This window comes from Notechis scutatus, chromosome 6, assembly GCF_049901735.1.
Source record: "Notechis scutatus isolate UNSWTSFEM ecotype Mainland chromosome 6, rNotScu1.2, whole genome shotgun sequence".
In the NCBI taxonomy this organism is placed as follows: Eukaryota; Metazoa; Chordata; class Lepidosauria; order Squamata; family Elapidae; genus Notechis; species Notechis scutatus.
Window position 1 is genome coordinate 47789975 of NC_142014.1, and position 23521 is coordinate 47813495.

At 36.3% G+C, this 23521-nt stretch overlaps 1 protein-coding gene across 2 annotated transcripts in view; it reads left to right on the forward strand.

Annotated features, from left to right (window-relative positions):
- Positions 1-43: 43 nt before the first annotated feature.
- Positions 44-23521, forward strand: part of APAF1 (apoptotic peptidase activating factor 1) — a 55464-nt gene continuing 31986 nt past the window's right edge. Inside the window, exons 1-12 of one of the 2 annotated variants that reach the window (XM_026694112.2) lie at positions 44-226; positions 3665-3837; positions 5725-5914; positions 9047-9244; positions 9937-10120; positions 11301-11413; positions 12368-12499; positions 15218-15456; positions 17670-17837; positions 19036-19167; positions 22253-22366; positions 22779-22963. In XM_026694112.2, the coding sequence (XP_026549897.2) occupies positions 3700-3837; positions 5725-5914; positions 9047-9244; positions 9937-10120; positions 11301-11413; positions 12368-12499; positions 15218-15456; positions 17670-17837; positions 19036-19167; positions 22253-22366; positions 22779-22963 (1793 nt within the window). In that variant the 5' untranslated portion in view covers positions 44-226; positions 3665-3699. The remainder of the gene's footprint in view (positions 227-3664; positions 3838-5724; positions 5915-9046; positions 9245-9936; positions 10121-11300; positions 11414-12367; positions 12500-15217; positions 15457-17669; positions 17838-19035; positions 19168-22252; positions 22367-22778; positions 22964-23521) is intronic. The other variant, XM_087968156.1, reaches the window with a different exon arrangement.

Below are 23521 nucleotides of genomic sequence, written 5' to 3' on the forward strand. Positions count from 1 at the left end.
GAACTACCCTTCCCCGAGGAACTTTAGCCGAGGCTCGCCTCGGCTTTGCCCCGCCCCTCTCGCCCTTTGCCTCCTCGATTCGCCTCGCGAAGGAGGAAGTGGCTGCTAGTTCCCGAGTTCCCAACTGAGGGGGCAACTGAGATGTGGTGAATTCAAGACTGGGAGGCTGCAAGGGCTTCATCGAGGCAGCCCCCTTTCGTTTCCACGAACACTGCTTACGCCTCAGGTAACCGTGCAGCAAGCCTGAGGGCGTGGAGACGGTAGACCAGACAATGAGAGAGAAGGAGAGAGAAAATAAACAAAAGCGCGTTGAAGATGGGTTGGAGATTGCGAGAGGGCAGGGGCCGTCGAGGTCAAAAATAGTGCGGGCCAACTTTAGGAGCGGAGCGGGCAGTAGAGAATTTGCAGCAGGACGTCACCTTTCTTTAAATAGGCAGATCGGAAAAGTCGCCCTTTGTATTTTCGGTTTTAGTTAGAGCTATTCTACATAAAGAAACGTGTTCTGTGTTGAAAAAAATCTATTCCCGTATTTTTAGAAGGCAAGTGGTGTCTTGGATATTGAATATTTTAAGTAGCATGAAATAGTGTAAGTGCATGTTTGAAGTGGAGGCAAGAATTTTTCACCAGATTATTCGTCTGTCGAATATTTAGCTTTCTGAATGTAGTCACGTACAGCAGTAAACACATTTGTACAAGACAGTCCTAATGAACTTCAAGTGGATAATCTCCAAGTTAGTGTTTTGTTGCATCAAATTATTCTAATTTGTTGATATGCCTCTGATAGAGGCAAATTAAACCTACACAATCCTGAAAACTTACAACTCTATCCTCTAGATGTCACTTTCTCTCTTTTTATTGACCTAGAACAGGTTTAAGTTACGGTATTGTTGAAGAAATAAATCTTTATGTTGCATACATTTTTCAGCTAAATAGTCATATTGCAAGCAATGTAACAGTATGTGCTTTATGTGCAATATTTTGTATTCAGAGTATATGTAATTTACTTAAGTATCTTTGTAGGTCTGGTGTTTGATAATGTACCGTATTTGCCGGCGTATAAGACGACTGGGCGTATAAGACGACCCCCAACATTTCCACTCAAAATATAGAGTTTGTTATATACTTGCCGTATAAGATGACCCCCGATTTGGAGGCATGTTTTCAGGGCAAAAAAGTCATCTTATACGCCGGCAAATACGGTAGTTATTTTGATATTATACATATAAATTCGTATTTACATGTGTCTGTCTATCATTTACCACTAAGACACTGTGTAAGCAACATACTTACTCTGCTTTACAGCAGTAAAACTAAATTGAGTAAAAAAATTGAGTAAAACTATATGACCAATTCAAACATCCAGGGTAAATTTCATTTAAATTAAAAAAGTAAACAGATAACAGATATTCAGAGTTGGAAGGGACCTTGTAGGTCATCTAGTCCAACCCACCCACCCCGCCCAAGTGGGAGACCCTACATCATTTCTGACAAATGGCAGTCCAATCTCTTCTTGAAGGTCTCAAGTGATGGTGCTCCCACAACTTCCGAGAGAAAGCTGTTCCATTGGTTGATTGTTCTCACTGTCAAAAAGTTTCTCCTTATTTCCAGGTTAAATCTCTCCTTGTTCAGTTTCCATCCCTTATTCCTTGTCTGGCCTACAGGCGCTTTAGAAAATAGCTTGACCCCCTCCTCCCTGTGGCAGCCCCTCAGACCGCTATCATGTATAAACAAAATATACAACTAAATGTAGAAGTATAGAAAATGAAATACAAAATATGGAACACAACAATTACATTTATTTAAAATGTGGATAATTAACTAATCATCCAATATTTACACAGTGTGTATGTTATTCTGTGTTGGGAGTGAAGGATGTTTGAACTCTCTTAGATGGACTGTCTAAAGGAGCGTGTCTCGGAGTAGGCAGGCGTTACTCCAGAACCCTGGCCCTTCCGGCGGAGTCCCTCGGGCTTTCCCGCAACAGAGTCCTCTTGCAACGCGTCCGCTAGGTCAGCCAAACGATCCCGGCGGGGTCAGCGGAAACGTCCTCCAGAAATCCCGGGGCTGCAGCGGCAGGGTGGAGTGCCAGGGGCCGTGGGAGGAGCAGGAAGGCGGGCAGCCTTCACATGGCCCTGCCTGGGCGACAGGAGCGACCCACGCTCGCTCCCCCAGTCGCTGCAGCCTCGGGCGGAGCGAGGCGGCGGGATTCGAACCTGATTCAGAGACGCGGGAGGCTCTTGGCGGAAGCGACGCGGGGATCCGGGAAGCCAGAGGCGCTTTCGCTGCGTCCCACAAGCATCCGAAAGCCGGCAGTGGATATACCGTGTTGCCGGCGTATAAGACGACCCCCCACTTGGAGGCATGTTTTTCAGGGCAAAAAGTCATCTTATACGCCGGCAAATACGGTACATGCAGTTAGATTCCAATACTTTGTGCTTAAATTTTAAAATGTTACTGCATATTGCTTTATCTTACATTTTACAGTTATATCAAATTTGAACTTTTTTATTAATCTATATTGTTTCTGTAAATCTGTTTCTTAGGCTAATTAGTATTTTCTGTTAAACATTAACTTTCAGACTGCATTTATTTCTGAACCTTGCTTCTTATGGTTATATACTTTGTATTTTATTCTTCTTATATACATGTTTTTGTATAATTTTATTCCTTTTAACATTATAAGTCCCTTGTAAAATGGGTGGCAAACAAATTTAATACAGAAATAATTATTTTTATTTTTCAGTTGTAAATTGCATATATGTGATGTTCTAGAAAGGCAAGTATATCATTTAAAGATATCAAACTAGACTCTTTTCTGACTGTTTAAAGAAAATTTATAGTTGAAGTTAACTTTTATGTAATTCATTAAATAAATGCTAAAATACTTCGGTAAGAACTGCATCTAAATTAAATATTGGGTAATGCATCTTAAAAAATGTCTGAACAACTGAATAATTTGTATATAGGTAGTCCTTAATTAATGACCACAATGGAGGACAAAATTTCTGTTCTGGAGACAAAAATTCTGTTGTAATTTCTGTTGAGTTGGTAACACAGTTAATTAATCTGGCTGCCCCACTGACTTCACTTGTCAGAAGATCACAAAAAGTGATCACATGACCCCAGGACATTGTAACCCTCATAAATAAATGCCAGTTACCAAGCATCTGAATTTTGATCATGTGACCATGAGGAATGGTTAAAAATGGTCATAAGTCACTTTTTTCAATAGTGTTGTAATTTTGAAAGGTCACTAAACGAATGGTTGTAATTAAGTAATATACCAATGTCCCTAGTACACATAATTTTGGATTTATTTTTCTTATTCCTCGTTCTTTATACTATGTATTAGTGCAATTGAAGAGCTTGCAGTTATATGGTATCAGTACAATTTTATAATTGAAAAATATATTTCAGGAAAATTAAATTGAACAATTCTAGGGTTCATTCTAGAGTTCATGTTAAGTAGTCATCTGCCACAATTTTTCACTGGTGACTAGGTATCAGTATTGAAGTCCAAAGGTAGCTGACAACTGTTCAATAATTTATTGTAAGTTGCAATATTAATTAATGTTAGTAATTCAAGGTTCTGTATTATCATTTTTAAAGTAGCATATAAATGATACTCATACATTATAACTGTGAAATTTTCTGTCTTGGTTAGCTCATAGGATTACTCAGCTAAAAGGAACAGTAAACATGGACCAGAGAGCTAGAAGTTATTTGCTAATGAACCGCCAAGCTTTGGAAAGGGATATCAAGACATCTTATCTAATGGATTATATGGTTGCTGATGGTACCTTGACATTGATGGAAGAGGAGAAAGTAAAAGCTCAGGTTATTAAAGGTTTTTGTCCTTTTGTTTATGTTAGAATAGAAATATTGTTAATATATAAAGTTTTAGAACAGTGGGGCATGATGTCATACTTGAGGCCTCATGTGGCTGCACCCAGATTTTTGGTATGGACCCCAGGGATAATCTGTAACCTCTTTCACTCAAGGTTGTATGTAATTCTAGAATCATTATTGCTGTATACAAGGGACTCAGATGATACAAGAGCAGAAAAGTACTAGTAATTATTAGTCTGTTAACATAACAACAATTAGCAAAATTGGGGTTAGACATAATAAATATGGCAAAAGTGAAATAGCAAATAATTACAACTACATTTCTTAAAGTTGTTCTAGCTTACATTTGTGCTAATATAACAGCTTGTTGAAACCAAGTATTAGAGTGCTTTTGGATATTTTTTGACAGAAAAAAATATCAGTATTAAAAATAAAGAAGTTTAGTAACAACATTAAGTGGGATACATATGAAATTAGTTGCACATTTCAATGGGAATTAAGTGGGCATTTATATTTTTACTTTTCAGTAGGAAAATTAATCTTTTTGGAGTAGTTCTATGTATGTCTTCTCAAGAGATGTGACTGCTCTATAATTCTAATTAAATAAAAAAGGTCATTGAGCTCACTATTATTTACTTATTGATTTGGTATACTGCTCCAATCTTAAATTGACAGTAAATAGCATTCATACCTGATGCAGTAATAGGATTAAAAACAAATAGATATAAGAACTATCTATCAAAATGTCCCAGGAATCACTAATAGTCAGTCTCCTACAATATCTCCCCTCTCCAGCAGAATTCAAAGGTTGACTCCCTGAATTAAGTAAATGTAGATTAGTAAATGTAGATTAGCAGCCTCACTCTGAATCTAAGTAATTTGTTGTAACTTTATAATAATTCTTACAGTAATAAAATTAGGTTTAAGTATATAAACAAAATAAACATGTTCTGTTTGAATCAGTCATTATAATGTAGTGATCAAAGTGCTAGACTAGGATTATGGAGATCTGAGTTCATGCCTACCCTTAATCATGATGCTCATAGGGTGGTGTCTTTCGATCAGTTAGTCTCTTTCAGCCCAATTTACTTCATAGTTGCTCTGTGAGGACAAAATTAAACTGCATTCAGCTCTTCAAAAGGAATACCTTATACATTTATCAAATAAAATGCCATATCTATATTGTTATTCTTTCAATTTTCCCACTTTGAGGATTGCAATTCTTTAAAGAGAGCACTCGCTTGAGTATTTTTGACATACAATTTTTGGGGAACTAATTTCTTTTAAGACTTTATAAACAGTTGCCCATATATGAACACTTGTATGTTCAGGTGGTGATAATATATTAATATATATTATCTGCTTAATTATTATACTGAGAACATTTCAATAATCCTATACAGATCTGTGGACATTAATCTGGAAGTACATTCCAATGAACTCAGTGAATCTTAGACTAGATATGATTTTGCCATTTGATTGCAAAAGCGTTTAACTTAGCCAAGAATGTTTTCTAAAATCTAAATAGTGTAGGATTTGTCATCTTTTCTTGATTCAGTCTGATGCATCAATCCAGAAAAAAATATCAAGTGCATACTGAAAGGGTTTCTTTGGCACACAACAATAAAAATTAACACAAATTAATTAAAGAAAAGAATAAAAAGAAAAGAAAGCACAAAAGATAAAAATAGAAAAGAAAGGAAAATTAAGAATGTACTAAAGAAAATGAAAAATACAGAAATGACTTCCGTCTTCACAAGAAGTATAAACAATTTTAGTAACATCACTTTCTAGTGCATATTAAAATTGTAGAATTTTAGAGCTGAATAGTAAATAGATTGTACTAAATCTACATTTTATTCTTTTCTCTACTAGACTACTCGAAAAGAACGGGCAGCTCTGCTTCTAAAATTAATTATTGCCAAAGACAATTATGCATATATATCTTTTTATAATGCTTTACAACAGCAAGGATACAAAGATCTTGCTGCTCTCCTTCAAGATGGCCTCCCTATTATTTCACCTTCAAATAAAAATAATTCTGAGGATGGTATAACTTCATATGGTTAGTTATGTGTTTTTTTTAATTTACTAGAGGTTATATGTTGCCCCAGTCAACAGAAATTAATTAACTTCCTGTGTCGTGGTGTGGGTGTACTTTTTCACAGAAATAATTATTAAGAGTGAGAGGTTTGTAATATTTACCTAAAAGTGTTTCTCACTGACTCAGTCATACTTTTAAGTTAAATTTGATTGAATTATAACAAAATAAATTACAATTTCAGGAAACACTGAATTACAACATAATCTCCATTTCTAAATGGTTTTTAATTTCTAAATGATTTAATATTTGCTGGATATACATTTTTTTATAATGGATTGTAATAATTTTGTGAGTAATGTATAGGAATTTAAGCTACTAAAAACTGTATTTTATGTTTATTGATGCATAAAATTGTGTTCTTATACATGAATAAGAAAAGCTAACAAAACGGACTTCCGGTTTGCAAGGTTTTGGCAGCGGCAGGGATTCGCGATTCTGCGCGACCCCTGCTGCGTTCGCTGCCAAGGTTCCCCCGATCCGCGTGGATTTGCGGGATATAGCTGCCCTGTAGAGGCAGCTGAAGACGGGGGATCCGGATAGGGGTTTGGGGGTGTCGCAGACCCCCTCCCCACCCGGCAAAACCCCTTTTTCCCAAGGCAGAGGAGTGGCGGTCAGCAATGGCCGCCACGAAGAAACCTGCAACCGGACAAGATCGTGCAGGAGGAAGAAAGCGGGAAGAGTTGTGAGAGTTGTTTCTGACCGGGACAAAGTAAGAGAGAGTGCCCTGGAATCTTGAAGGTTGCTAAGGATACATTGTTTCCAGAGAGAGTTACAAGCGGTGAATATCCTAAAAGGGAAAGTTTTTTTTTTTTTTTTCATTTCACTCTCCTTCCTAACGTAACAGCAGATGGAATCATAAGAGAAATCCGAAAACCTGCATTGGAGGTAATTGAATGCTGAAGGGATAAGGATTTCTGAACATTTAAAGGGGAAAAAAAAAATCTTTTTGGCTGTGAGTGGGAAGGGAGAGGGGGAAAAAAAAATTGGAGCCATATTTGAAAATAAGGAGAAGATTGCCTAGAATTTTAAAGAGTTACTAAACATCAATAAGACTTCTAAAAGGTATATTTTAAAAGGAACCTTGTGACAAAACTTTAACCCCAGAAAGAGAAAGTGAAGAAGGAGAAAGTATTTAAAAGAAACAGCTTGTTTGGATTGTTTGGTGATTTTGGAACTTCTGAGAATTATTTCTGATTAAAAGCACTTGGGTGGTTGTTTGGAAAAACTTTTTCTTTACACAATGGCATCACTTGTGGATGGATTGAAACTTGTATACCAAAAATATGAAAAAGAAAAGCAAGAAGGGAAGGATGTTCTTGGCACTCTTTTTCAATTTTTAGAAATGGCGGTTTGCACTTATGTAAAGCTAAATGAGCAACAGGATGACTGGGATAAAGAAGAAGCCATTTTTGATGAACAAGTGACTTTGGTCGGGGAAGGAAAGGAGAAAGAGAAAAAGGAAAAGAAGACTTTAAGACTTGGAAAAACAACCAAAAAAGAGAAGAATAAGGTGAAAAGGGGATATTATGTTAGAAAACAACAGAAAGGAGGAAAGCAGAATAAAAGGGGAGGTGGAGAGACAAGGGATTAAAGAGGACAAGGAGAAGAATAAGCAAGGGAGAAAGGAAGGCATGAGAAGCCTTAATGGTGGGGAGCAAGATGCAAAGAAACAAAAGTTTTTTAGAGATAATGGGTAAATTTTATTGAAAAAGGGATTCTAGAAAGGTACATAAGATTGTATTTTTACATTTGTACTTAGAAACAACCTTAGAAAATTGGAAATAATATGCAATTTAAAATGTGATAAAATGTTTAGTATAATTTAGTGAAATTTTTGTTAAGAAAAGGGGAGCACTTCAATGAAACAATGATTTAAGATATGTGATGTGGGGGGGGGGAAATAATTTTGGAAAGCATAAGTGTTCCCATAAAGGCATGATATTTAATTGAAATGGGTAAAATGCTTAAGATATAAATGATTGTTAATATTAATGATCAGACTAGGTTATCCTAGTGAATTTTTTTGTGAAATGAGAGATTTGAAGTAGGAGAAGGGGTAACATTTTAATGAAATAATGATTTATAATATGTGATGGGGGGGAATAATTATGGAAAATAGGTGCTCCCATAGAAGTATGTGATTTAACTGAAAAGTAATGTGTTAAATGTTTAAGATATAAATGAATATTAATATTAATGAATAGATTTGTATTGGTATTGATAATATTGTATAATTTTAGAATGTACCAGACAGAATCCCAATGTAAGCTATGCATTCTATATTAAGTATTATAAATATAGGGGAAAGAGATAAAGGCATCATACTCCAATTAGTGTACAGGAAAAGTTTTTTTTAAAGAAGAAAGATAAATGGATAACTGGAAATAGAACAGACAAAGAATAATAAATATTATGATTCGAATTGAGATGAGATAAATAAAATAAAATTAAGAAAATTTAAAAGGAGAAGCCATATAGAAAATTGAAAATGTTAATAAGATATGGAATGGTATGCAAAATGAATATGAATTTGAATTTGTGTCTGTACCAAGAGTTTTAACCCGGGACTAAGCAACTTTCAGAAAAGAGGTTTTTTATGTTCTTGTGTTTTGTGTTTATGTGTGTTTATGTTTTGTATGTTTTTAAAAATTAATAAAATTTGTTCAAAAAAAAAAGCTAACAAAACAATGGATTATTCCAATTTCTTAGCTAGTATAATTGTTAATAGTATTCACAATGTTTCTCATATAGTAGCCTTTTCATCTTACAGTAATTACAGTCCCAGACCAAAAAAAAGCATGAAAACATGGTAATTAAATTTTGTATTGGTCACGTTTGTGAATAACCTTTGGAGAACTGTAGTGTGCCCATCTTGAGTCTTCTGGATTTCTCAGCAGTTTTCAATACCACTGACCATGATACTTTGCTGGACCATCTCCAGGGATTGCAAATAGGAGGCACTAAATAGGAGTGCGTACTGGAGGGGAAGATAGTATTAAAGTCAAAATTATTTTGCTGTTCTTTATTCTGTACCATCTTATGATACTGGCTGCTATTATTTTTGTTTGTTTATCTTTCCTTTCTGAATTTAAGTTAAGACTATCCTTTGTGAAGGTGACGTTCCACAGAGGCCAGGAGTATTTGTTACTCGTCCAGAATTACTAAAAAAAATACAGAAGAACCTATACAGGTTAGGAAATGATCCAGGATTGGTGATTGTTCATGGCATGGCGGGCTGTGGAAAGTCTGTTTTAGCAGCAGAAACTCTACGTAACCACGATCTTTTAAAAGGTATTTATATATTTTCTATTAATGTAGCATCCTAATTCACATTCATTGGGTCTCTTTTGCCACCTAATTATCTGCAAGTATATACAGAAATATAACAATAAACTCTTTCTGATCATGAAATCATTTTCTGTAAAAACTATACTTTATGAAGAATAACAAAAAATGGTGTTGCCTTCTAAACTGAGCTGTTTTACTGCTCAGTAGGATCATAGCTTGGGAACAGAATGGAAGTAGTTTGTTAATGTCAGTTTATTTTTCCTATTTCAGGCTTTTGTGTTTCCTGTTTGAGTGCTAATTGATCTCAAACTTGCTTACATTTACAGAATTAGCCAGGATAATCAAATGCTGCAGAGAACTGTAAAAACAATAAGAATAGAATTACATAGTTTGATACATGTAGCATGTATCATGGAGCCATCTAATATTTAGGAGATTCATGCTATTTGTTCCTTCTGAAGATAATTTGACTTATGTATATGCTCTTATAAAGAAGACAGCCTCTCTTCTCAATGTTTAGTCTTACAAAGGAAAAAGTAATAACTAGGGAAGACAAAAAGACAGAGGAAAGTAATGACCGTCATTGTTCAGTTAACTTTTTACATAGCCCCAACTCACTATATTTGGGGATTTCTCTTAAGACTCATTAATGTTCCCTAATATGTTTTAATTTTCACATGCATTTTTTTTCTTAGATTGCTTTCCAGGAGGAGTGCATTGGGTTTCTATTGGAAAACAAGATAAAGCAGGTCTGTTAATGAAACTCCAAAATCTTTGCCTGAGATTAGACCAGGACTTCACATATTCACAAAGGCCACCATTTAATATTGAGGAAGCAAAAGATCGCCTCCGTTTGTTGCTGTTGCGCATGAGACCAAGGTAATGTCAGTAGAACCAAGTTGTATTTGCTATTTTTAATTTTAAATCAATTTGACCAAAATTATTTGTTTCAAATTCTTATACTTATGGAGGTTTCCAATGAATATGTTGCTTAAAATTCTAGCAATCACGGTTTATAACAACATATTAGTGAACTGGTTCCATATAAAGCTAATAGTTGTCATTCTGATGTTTTATTGGTATAATTATTTATTTACATGTATTCTTTCATTGAATAGTGAAAGTCTAAAGCTTAATTATCAGGGATTCTGAATTAAAATCCATAGTGTGTTATTTTCTGCATAAGTAAATTTCAAACGTATTAGTATCTATCAACTTAAATTATAATTGCTCATTTTCTGAAGTGCATTGACTCTCTTTTTCAAACTTTTAAGCTATATACTGGAAGTTTAATGTACTGGTTAAATTGCTGGATTAGAAATCAGCAGGCCATGAGTTTTAATCGTCTATTAGACACAAACACCCACTGAGCCAGTTTCACTCTCTCAGCTCAAGTAATATTAGAATGTTATTGTTTGTAGAGAGAATACTATATACATTTAAAAATAAATAAATCATGATTGATTTGAAAGATCAGTCAAAATAATTGATTTTGTTTGCTGTGATTTATGCATAAAAGATGTATCATTCTTTCTTTGTTGATGTGTTTTGTTGAAGATTTTCAATTTTGAAAAAATGATTTAAAATTTCCAGAAAGAGAATATCATAACAATACTGAGAAATATAATTGTGAATGTGCATACATGGTTTCTAAACATTCAGACTAATATTTAGTTTTTATTTTTAATTTTTTGCCTCCCTTTCCCCCCTATTTTATCATAAATTAAACCAAAATGCCAAATTTATCTTTAAGAAAAGAATTGATCTGTAAGGCTCTTTTTGATTAAAAAAGGAACCAAAGTTTAAAATAGTTAAATTCAAATACTGTGAAGGATGCAATTAAAATGTTACACTATGCTTTGGACTTGATTTCAAAAAGGGCTTCAAAGTATGTAGGAATGTATATATATCATATGTTTGTACATTGCAAAACATTGCTATTTTCTGGAATTACATTGGGCTCCTGTTTAGATAGGATACTTTAAAAAAGGAAATGTTTTGTTACATATGAAAAACCTTCTTAAAGTAGATGTGCTGTTTATATCCTTTTTTGTAACAGATCTCTTTTGGTACTTGATGATATTTGGGAGTCCTGGGTTTTAAAAGCTTTTAATAATCAGTGTCAGATTCTTATCACCAGTAGAGACAGGAGTATAGCGGATTCTGTAACTGGTAAGGGTTGTTTTCCTTTATTCCTCCACTGCATATATTTGTTTTCATATATTCGTCCACTGCAAATATATACTATATTTTTTATTTAATTTACTCATAGTTACCTTTCATAGTGGTAAGAGTTTTGTTGCTGTTATTCCATTATTAATAGCATACAGTGATACATCCATTATATTAAACCAAAAATAATGTCACCTTGGAGATATACTAGTAGTAGTAACAGAGAGATTGCAAAATTATCTTGTTGCCATTATGTTTAAATTATAGAAAATAATCTGAATAATGTAATCTACGTATTTGAGATTTGTGGGGAAAATTAGTCAAAAAGTGTGGCTTTAAATATTCCAAACAAAATATATTCTGTAAGAAGTAAAGTATAAATGGAAATGTGAAGAATTCTGGAAACTTAGAATAACATGTTCAGCTTCAGTATAAAACAATTCCAAGCTCTTTTAGGGATGATATAAAGAATATATCATGCAATCTTATAAATACACAGTGCGACTGAATAATGAATATTACCTCTTGTTAATTCTGTATAAATTGATAAAATGAAACAGTTATATAAGAAAATAATAACAAAATGTATCCTTATATGTAGAATTTTCCTTAAACATCAAAAACTAATGAAATTAACCAGACTGTTCAATTCCTTTTCCAATGTGATGATTGGCAGATGATTTTTCAAACTGCCAGTTAATGTCTTGCAGAAGACAGAACAAAGCAAAGCCTATGAGATAAACCAGTTGCTTTGCTTACCATGATTGCACGTGCATTCATGGAACAGAACTATTCAAAGTAAATGAAAACTGAGGCAAGACAAGAATGGGCAATGGAGCAACAAACCTCATGGCAATACAAAGATTCAAAGATGGGTGAATAGCACTTTAATTCAGTTGTGGAGAAACTCATTTATGCTTTAAATAAAATATTTATTTCTGATCCTGTATTCAGGCAATAAATATGAAGTTTCTGTAGAAAGTGGATTGGCACATGAAAAAGCACTTGAAATATTATCCCTGTTCGTTAATATGAAAGTAACAGAGCTGCCGGAAACAGCTGATCATATTGTTAGAGAATGCAAAGGTAAACTTTTTCATTTTATGTTAATAGGCCTATGCATCAAAAAAATAATAGATTTTCAATATATTTGTAACTACATATATGCAAATTTAAAATTGAAATGTAGTCATTGAGCAGCTTAGTGTTTTTAAATTTTAAAAGACAAAGCAACTTGAACTTTGTTTTCTATTTTAACCTGTATGATTTGCTTTTTCAGAATTTCAATATCTATTATAATAAGTAGAAAATACAAAAAAATGGTTTATTTTGTTTTTCCACTTCTTGTACTATATGCAAAAATTCTTTTTCTGGAAAATATTTCAGATCTTCATAAACTTTGTGCTTGCATTATTCTTGAAGACTTGTTTAAACTCCCTTTGCGTTTCTTCTTGCATCTAGCTTCAAACACTCAAAGTCAGAAAGGAGGAGGCTGCAAATAAACCCTGAGAATGTTAAAATTCTATATTTTTTAAAGGACAGAAGAAATAATAATGATTTTGGAATGGATATGAATTGTTCTTACGTGTATTTATATATACACTGCTCAAAAAAATAAAGGGAACACTTAAACAACACAATGTAACTCCAAGTCAATCATACTTCTGTGAAATCAAACTGGTAGCAACACTGATTGACAATCAATTTCACATGCTGTTCTGCAAATGGAATAGACAACAGGTGGAAAGCATAGACAATTAGCAAGACATCCCCAATAAAGGAGTGGTTCTGCAGGTGGTGACCACAGACCACTTCTCAGTTCCTATGCTTTCTGGCTGATGGTTTGGTCACTTTTGAATGCTGGCGGTGCTTTCACTCTAGTGGTAGCATGAGACGGAGTCTACAACCCATACAAGTGGCTTAGGTAGTGCAGCTCATCCAGGATGGCACATCATTGCAAGCTGTGGCAAGAAGGTTTGCTGTGTCTGTCAGCGTAGTGCCCAGAGCATGGAGGCGCTACCAGGAGACAGGCCAGTACATCAGGAGACGTGGAGGAGGCCGTAGGAGGGCAACAACCCAGCATCAGGACCGCTACCTCTGCCTTTGTACAAGTAGGGACAGGAGGAGCACTGCCAGAGCCCTGCAAAATGACCTCCAGCAAGCCACAAATGTGCATGTGGCTGCTCAAACGGTCAGAAACAGCCCAACACTGTGCAGGACATTTGGCATTTGTCAGAGAACACCCAGATTGGCAAATTCGCCACTGGCGCCCTGTGCTCTTCACAGATGAAAGCAGGTTCACACTGAGCACATGTGACAGACATGACAGGGTCTGGAGACTCTGTGGAGAACGTTCTGCTGCCTGCAACATCCTCCAGAATGACCGGTTTGGCAGTGGGTCAGTAATGGTGTGGCTTGGCATTTCTTTAGGGGGCCGCACAGCCCTCCATGTGCTCGCCAGAGGTAGCCTGACTGCCATTAGGTAGCGAGATGAGATCCTCAGACCCCTTGTGAGACCATATGCTGGTGCGGTTGGCCCTGGGTTCCTCCTAATGCACAACAATGCTAGACCTCTGGCTGGAGTGTGTCAGCAGTTCCTGCAAGACGAAGGCATTGATGCCATGGACTAGCCCGCCCGTTCCCCAGACCTGAATCCAATTGAGCACATCTGGGTCATGTCTCGCTCCATCCACCAACGCCACGTTGCACCACAGACTGTCCAGGAGTTGGGGGATGCTTTAGTCCAGGTGTGGGAGGAGATCCCTCAGGAGACCATCCGCCACCTTATCAGGAGCATGCCCAGGCATTGTAGGGAGGTCATACAGGCACATGGAGGCCACACACACTACTGAGCCTCATTTTGACTTGTTTTAAGGACATTACATCAAAGTTGGATCAGCCTGTAGTGTTTTTTTCCACTTTAATTTTGAGTGTAACTCCAAATCCAGACCTCCATGGGTTGCTAAATTTGATTTCCGTTGATAATTTTTGTGTGATTTTGTTGTCAGCACATTCAACTATGTAATGAACAAAGTATTTAATAAGAATATTTCATTCATTCAGATCTAGGATATCTTATTTTTGTGTTCCCTTTATTTTTTTGAGCAGTGTATAATGTTTATTTTGTTTTATCAACAATAATAAAATGCAAACAGAAAAACATATATTCAACACTAACAATGACAAAGAAAACTTGTACAAGACATGTACGAGAAAAAAATGACCCAAATATCAAACAAATGTAACATTAAACATATAGAATCCATCCCGGCTGGATGCTGGAAAAAAAAACACCTGATAAATTCTTCTTCCCTTTACATAATAGGTCTATATATAGTTATAAGTTTTCCCATCCCTATTTCACAAGAACATTGTATTAAATAAACAAATATTCCAGGTGATGGAGTCTCTATCTGATAATCAAATAGATCCAACTTCACATGCAAACACACATACATATACATATTTTTTTTAAAACAAGTCAACAGGTTAGCGCAAACATTATACCATAGTCTTCAAATCCCTCTGTTAACCATTCACAAACGGCTTCCAGTCTCTTATAAACCAGTCTAGTCCATTGTCTCTTACCAGAGTAGTTAATTTCGCCATACCTGGTAATTCGGTCAATTGTTCTTAAGTGTACTTTTGAATACAGAGATGAAAAGGGTCATTTGATATGATGGGGAATAGTTAGAGAATTTTTAACTTCCTTGTTTTTTATTTTATTTCCCCCCAATGACGCCTTCAAAAAGCAAATTGATTTCTTTTTGATCAGTTTTATTCTTACCAAGTCTTCTATTATAGGTTCTCCTCTTGTGGTATCATTAATAGGAGCATTATTACGAGACTTTCCCAATCGTTGGGAATACTACCTTAGACAACTTCAAAACAAACAGTTTAAAAGAATACGAAAATCCTCATCTTATGATTATGAAGCACTTGATGAAGCAATGTCTATAAGTGTTGATATGTTGCCAGAAAATTTTAAAGTTTATTACAGAGATCTTTCTGTTCTTCAAAAGGATGTTAAAGTGCCTTCAAAGGTAAAATACATTTTAAAACAATATTTTGAAGGTAAAGCATGATTTAAGGTGCTAAAGATGTTTGAACGTCATTTTGAACAGCATTATAAAGAAACCTGTTGCTGTAATGATACCCATTCATGAGCATATTTGGGGAGCAACAAGTTAAAACTAAACCCTTGCAAGACCAAGTGACTCTGGGTTTGGGGTTCGTTGGCTCAAGGAGAATTGCCACTTTTGGTCTTGGATGGGGTGGCTCTACCCCAAACAGACCCTGTGCATTATCTAGGGGTTTTCCTGGACTCGTGACTCCTGCTGAAAGAGTAGGTGGCAGTCCTGGCCAGGAGGGTCTTTGCACAACTGGGGGTTGTGCACCAGTTATGCCCTTTCCTGGACCAATGGTCCCTACTCACAGTCACTCATGCCCTAGTCACTTCCCGTCTTGATTATTGCAACATGCTCTACATGGGGCTGCCCTTGAAGAACATCCGGAAGCTCCAGTTGGTGCAAAAATGCAGCAGCCCTCATGGTTTTGTGCAGATCCCGGTATGCACATGTTTCACCTCTCCTGCAGGAGCTGCATTAGTTGCTGATTTGCTTCTGGGTGCAATTCAGGGTGCTGGTTGTCACCTTTAAAGTCCTTCATGGCTTGGGACCAGGTTATCTGAGGGAACGTTTCTTGCCGGTCACACCTACCCGACCCATTAGAGTGGGGAGGGCAGGGAATGATGCAGGTTCCATCACCGAGGGAGATATACCTGGTGGGACCCAGAAGAAGGGCCTTCTCCGTGATGGCTCCCCTCTCTCTGGAACATCATTTCCCCCAGAGATTAGAAAGGCCTCCTGTCTAATTCTCTTCCGGAAGACACTGAAGACCTGCTTCTGCCAGCAGGCCTGGGGAAGCCAGAGCAGGATGGAGCTCATCAAATGGCTCCTGTGATCTACAGGTGGGGCGGAGAGTGATTTTTTATTTAATTTTTTCCAGATTTTGTTCTATTGTAGTTTATTAATTTATTTGATTCCTTTTGTTAGTTTTTATTGGTTTTTTTAGTTTAAATAAGGTTTTACATTCTGTAAGCCGCCTTGAGTCGCCATGGGCGAATAGGCGGCAATGTAAATTCAATAAATAAATATTTCAACTGTCTTATAACCATAGCACTTATTACTAATTTGTGGTTTTTAATCTCTTTTCCTTCAGTGCAAAATTAGAAGTATGTCTTTCAGATCTGACCAAGAAGTCATTATGTACCTTCATAGAGCTATCCCAAAGGTGCTTTTTCAAGAGGCAACAAGACTTTCATGAGTAAGTCCAGTTAACTCTTGAAAAAGCACTTTGGGGACAACCACGACCTAGATGACTGAGAATCTCCATAGATGCTTAACAGAGCTAGTTGTGCGGGTCTGGTTAGCAGTTAAGATGATAACAGATAAATATCTTTTAAAATAGGGTTTATTATTAGCAAATCTAACCAATTGGTGTAGTTACAGAATAATATTTACTTTCTGGAAAATTGACATATGCAAGATTAGTTTATATTCATTCTTCCACTGAATTCAGTAGGATTTCTGTTGTATTTATTGGTACATACTTCAACCTTAGAATGAATACGGTTACAGCCTTAACAATATTTAACTTTATTATGCTTGCTGTATAAATATCTAGATATCTTATTAAATAGTTTAAACACTTTAAGGGAATTTAATTAAAATTCTTCAGGATTATACATTTTTCTGAAGCAAAAAGTATATAACTATCATGGTATAAATTTTACCAGTGCATATTAAAATTTGCAATATTGATAATCATACCACAAACATTATTCCTGCTTCCCTGTATATTATTTAAATATTTAAGGAAAATTGTGCATAATTAGCAACTCAATGTGCTAGTTCATTTCATTTCTGAAATCAGAATTGCAAATTTAATTTTGAGATTTTTTTTTTTTATTTTAAAAGGACAATCACTAAATATTAAATATTCTTTAAAATGTTTAATTTCAATCAATATTTAACAAAATAAAAAGCATAACAACAATTTTAGGAAAATGAAAATAGTCTTACTCAGGATTTATATTGTCTGTAGAATGTTTTCATACTAACAATTTGTCTTTTCACAATTTGCAAATGAGATATCATTATGTTCTATTGTATTTCTCAGATTATTTTTACCTAATGAAGGGAAAACTACTAATCTGCTTATTCATTGCATTTATATTTTTTTGTTTGCATGTTAGGTATTTTGTATTCTTTGGGATATGGAGATTGAAGAAGTTGAAGACATACTGCAGAAATTTGTCAACAAATCTCTACTATTTTGTGATCGAAATGGAAAATCATTCTGTTATTATTTGCATGCTCTCCAACTTGATTTTCTTATGGAGAAGAATCGCAGTGAGCTTCAAGTATGTTTCATTTTGAAAAATGATTTATTTAAGAAGCCATGTATAATAATAGTACAAAATTCATTCATAATATATTAGAATTCACTGCACTTCCTATTTTACACTTATTAGTGGCAGTATCTAGCTGTTTTTAGCAGATTTCAAAAAATTAAGGAGGAACAAACCTGGTCCGCATTTAGATGGGATATCACCAGGCACTACAACTACTGTATAGCTATATTGTATAGCTAGGTACTCGGAAGAAGACAAACCACTTTCATAGTGTTGCCATTATATATGGTAAAATACATCCACACACCCACGCAAACAAACATAATCAATAGCTCAAAGAAGACTTTATTTTTAATTTGATATTAATTCATCTTTTCAGATAGTTTTGGAATTGTATATAAATATGTTTTGTTCATATGGGAAATCTATTTATTAATGTTTATTAATAAATCCTTGTGACATGGGCTAGCCATGGGTCAGTATAAGCAAAAAGAGAGAAAATACTTTAACTCTGATATGCATTTTAATGAATTATGGGCCTTGAGCGATAGAGAAGTGAGTTAAGATTATTCAGTTAGCATTCAATTAGCAAAAAAAGACAGATGTGAAATTTAGAACTAAATTTTTACTTAAGGGATTCCCTTATTGTTCTGACAGTGAGAAAATCAACCAATGGAACAGCTTGCCCTCGTAAGTTGTGGGAGTGCCATCACTTGAAACTTTCAAAAAGAGATTGGGCTTCCATCTGTCAGAAATGATGTAGGGTCTCCTGCTTGGGCAGGGGGTTGGACTAGATGACCTACAAGGTCCCTTCCAACTCTGATTATCTGTTATTTATTATCTTAAGCTCCATGTATATATGTTGCCTTTTGTTCAATGGTCCATATTCCTAATGGTTGAATATATGAATTTAACCTGCTAGCACTACAAGCTTGGAATACTGTGCATATTTGCATGCAAGCAAGCATTCAATTTAGAGTTAAAAAAACTAGATATCAATTGGTTTTGCTTTTACTTCCATGCAGTAATAGTTTCACCAGAGCATAACATACTCAGTTTGTGAACAAAGCCAAAAATTTACTGAACTTTGTTTATTTTTATAACAGTGTATCTTGGGAAGATTTTAATATAATATAGTGTTGCAAAGTAGTGAGACTATTTTAGTTTGAATGCCATTATTGTATTAAAAGATATTTGATTTTTGTAGGATCTACATAAAAAAGTAGTTCATCAGTTCAAGAAATATTATAAGTGTTACACACCTATTTCATCCAAGGAGGACTGCATGTATTGGTATAATTTTCTGGCTTACCATATGGCAGGTGCCAATATGCATGATGTAAGTTGCACTGAATTTTATTTCTATAACCTTGTATATAAAAAAAGAAAATTTTCTTGTGAAAATTTGTGAAATGTTTTATGGCTTAAATGAAATATGTTTTTGTTTCTATACCTGCAAAAAACAAAAATATGTTTTTCTATATCTGCATTTCTATGTATTCTCATATGCATTTCTTAAAATAAAATATTTTGTCCTTTGAATCAGTGCAGTATCAAAAGAAGGTTTGAGTATTTCACTAATTTCATGAATTTGAATATAATAAGTTCTATGAAAATTGAAATACCGTATTTATCGGCGTATAACACGCACTTTTTTCCCCCTGAAAATAGGGGGCAAATGATGTATGCGTGTTATACGCCGATATAATGTTAAGAAGCCTTCGGTGAATGCTGCTGGGATCGGGATCAAGGACACAAATGAAAGAAGGGGAGGGAGGAAGCAACCGAAGCCTGTCCTTCTCTCTGGGTCAGCTCTCTCAGTCGCTCTCTCGCTCCTCCACCAGCACAGGAAGAAACTGCTTCAAAGAAGCGGGGGCTTTTCCTGTCGCCTCTCCCCCACCCCCACCCCGTCCGCCCGCCCGCCCGCCCGCCCGCAGTGCTCGTTCTGCCTGCCTTCGTTAATGGTTGAATCGGAACAGCTCGGCTGAGTAAAAGAGGCGAATAGTTATTATTCTCAGCCGAAGCTGCTCCCAAACAACCAGAAACTAAGGCAGGCAGGCAGAATTTTTTAAATTTTTTTCCTGAAATTTCCCCCTTAAAATGAAGATGCGTGTTATACGCCTGTGCGTGTTATACGCCGATAAATACGGTAGTTGTTTAGCAATTGTTCAAAGTTAATATGGATTCCCCCTGAGTTAACTTATGACATGGTTCCAAAGTTCCGATGGCCATTCTAGCCCCAGCCACATGATTACATTTTGGGCACTTGGCAGCTACCCACATGTACGGCCATTTGTAGTATCCCACAGACACATGACCACGATTTACAAAATTTTCCGCTGGAAACCAGCCTTCCCGTTTCCAGCAGAAATCGGCCATTGGGTTATAATGTGTTTGCCTAACAACTGTGATGCCAGTTAATAACTGTGGTTTTCACTTAGCTAAAAAGGTCATAAAATTGGGTGTGCTCACTGTAATGAACTGCATAACTTATTGCACTTCCAGACTTAATTAGGGTCATAGATCAAAGAATATAGAATAGCAATCTGTAGATAGAATAACAATCTGAAAACTCTGGTTTAAGTTTTGCAACTATCTTGCTTACTAATGTAATAAATAGAAAGTAACATGTATTGGTAGTCCTTACCAACCCATTCAAATGTACAACAATGCTGAACAAAGCGAATTACAGCCCATGCTCAAAATTACAAATGTTGCAATGCTCTCAGTTACAAAATAAAAATTCAGGTGCTTGGTAACATGCCTGCTCATAGAACTATGGAAATGCTCCAACTCTTCCTACCTATCTCCCCCCCCCCCCCCCAAACAAAAACACATCTAGGCTACCCTGCATTCAACCATAGCCCCATGCCTGACCCTGGCCTTGGCCTGGGGTCTTGGACAATCTTAGCTGGCTGTCATCATCCCAGGCCTCAATGTAAACACTAATGCCACTACTGCTATTCAGAAATGTTACCCTTGTGCTGTTCTCCAATCCCTATGTCCAGGCATTTTATTCCTGCCGTTGAGAGATCTATGTGGCCTCTTCAACACAGACTTTCTTTTCCGAAGCTGCCTCAGAGCCAATTCTAGCATGATTTTAGAACATCTTAATTCAACAACCACTATGGGGTGATAGATCCTCAGGAATGTTAGCCAATGGGGCATTGTGCAGACAGCCTAGGTAGAGGATAGATTGATAGGTGGGGGGGGGCATTCCTTAGAGGCACCACAGCTGAAATCAAGGCCTGAAGTGGTAGCAGTTCTCTGAGATTGCTGAAGGCCACATACCTCTGCTTCAGGCCTAGGTGCAGTGCTTCTGTCAGCGAGTACCATGCTACAGGACCAGGCTGGGACAGCTGCTGCTTTGCACTGACTGCAGCAACAACACCAACTCATGCATAGCTTGCACTGAGCCTCCCAGGGGTCTCCCACCTTCTAAGGCACACTCATGCTCTGCTTAACCTTACAATTGCTTAACAGCTGCAACTGTGAATGCCAGGATGGCCAAAGTTGAGCAAAGTGTAATGTGGCATTTTATTTGACAACCACAATGACTCACAACCAAAATTCTGAACTGTGGTTGTAAATCAAGGGCTACCTTGTATATTATTTATTTACTAAATTATTAATCTAGTTTCTAAGGCCACACATTAGCCAAATGATTTTAATATATTAGGTCTGATGAAATGTAGATATATAGTAAAGTCTAATGAGTCATTTGGCATATATGAATATAAAGTTCAGTAGTATTTTTAAGCCTGCTTGTACTTCATGAAGTAATATTGGGATTATACATTCATTCTTTTCCCTAAAAAATTCAGTTTTGTAACAGGTTACAACAGACATGATATTCTTCCGATTAAAATCGGAATTCCGATTTTTTGGGGAATCGCCCCCCCTTCCCCCCCTTCTTCTCCTCCTTCCCCTCCCCTCGGAGGCGCTGAGTCAGGAGTTGCTACACTGGCGCGGCTCTGTGTGGCTCCAGTCCCGCGTTGCCTCAGGAAGGGAAAGGCAAAAAGGAAGAGCCGCGGCGGCGCTTTGCAACGGCAGCAGCGGCTCCTGGTTTTGCCTTTCCCTTCCCGAGGCAACGCGGGACTGGAGTTGCGCGGAGCCGCACCAGCGGTAGTAACTCCTGACAGCCCCAGCCGGATACCTGAGCGGAGCCCGGGCGGGCGGTGCGAGCAGAGCCCGGGCGGGCGGGTGGTGCGAGCGGAGCCCGGGCGGGCGGTGTGAGCGGGCCGGGCGGGCAGTGCGAGCGGAGGCCGCTGAGCGGCAGGAAAAGGGAGCTGGGCAGCGATTTCTTGGCGCGCGGTGGGGGGGTCTCTTTTGGCCTGCCCCGATTTTTTTTTTCAGAGGGGAATATCATGCCTGTTACAATTTTGTTGAATATAACATATTTTCTCTACATTTTTTTCTTACAGGAGCTATGTGCTCTCATGTTCTCCTTAGATTGGATTAAAATAAAAACAGAACTAGTAGGGCCTGCTCATTTGATTCATGAATATGTTGAATACAGTAAAATACTGGATCAGAAGGTATAATATGTAAAATAAATTGTAATAATTGTTTGTTCAAATTTGATAAGTTACCAATCAAATTCAACATAACTTTTATAGTTAAAATTATTTTACATTTTATTGAATACAATTTATGTCAATTGATGCATGAACACAAAACTCCTAAGGATATTTTGTAAATGATTATTATAGTACTTTGTGTATAGATGAATCTCTGGATTTTTTTTTGTAAAGAAAATAAAAATGTGTCTCTTTCTAGTGCATTTGTAATTATACATCAACAATTAGAAAAAACAACAATGTGAGGAAAGGAAAGAAAGGGTAAATGCTTTGATGCAATCATTAAAAGATTCCATCTAATTCAATTTTCCTTGCTAAACCAGGACATTATCCACTACCATTTTAATACAAAAATATTTCTTATTCACAGGATACTAATGCACGTGAAAACTTCCAGGAATTTTTGTCCTTGAATGGGCATCTCCTTGGACATCTTCCATTTCTAGACATTGTACAGCTGGGACTGTGTCAGCCAGAAAATTCAGAAGTGTATCGACAAGCAAAACTGCGAGCTCAGCAAGAACTTAGTAAAGGATCTCTTTATGTGGAATGGATGTAAACATATATCTTTTTTTCATGTCTTTCCAAGTCTGTTAAACAGATATTGAAATATTTGATCCCAAGTCAATAACAAACTTTAGAGGCATGCAATTAAAAGTTATATTCTGTATTTTAATACAACATATTCTATTCAGGCTTTAAAGAAACTGGCTGATAAAACTCTTTTTTTTTTCTCAGAATATTTCAGTACCAACTTTTTAATGTAGGACACTGAATTTCTGGTTAAGGAAAAAATAGAAAATGCCTGCTTTTAGTACAGATGGTTTACATTGACTGATTCATTTGAATATTGTCTAGGTTTAAATAGGGAGAATATTTTAAGCAGTTCTTCAGAACTATGGATTAGCCCAAATGAGGAAGCTGCAAGACATGGAATAATGGAATTAAATTAGAGGAAATTAGATTCCAATTCATGTTTGAAAAGGGAATTTGAAAGTGGAACCTGTTATCTAAAGAGATGGTGGGATGGATTCCTGCACTAAGGAGGGTAGGATTCAGTTGCTAAAACCTTGGCAACTTTAAGCTGTGTGAACTTCAACTCCCAGAATTCTG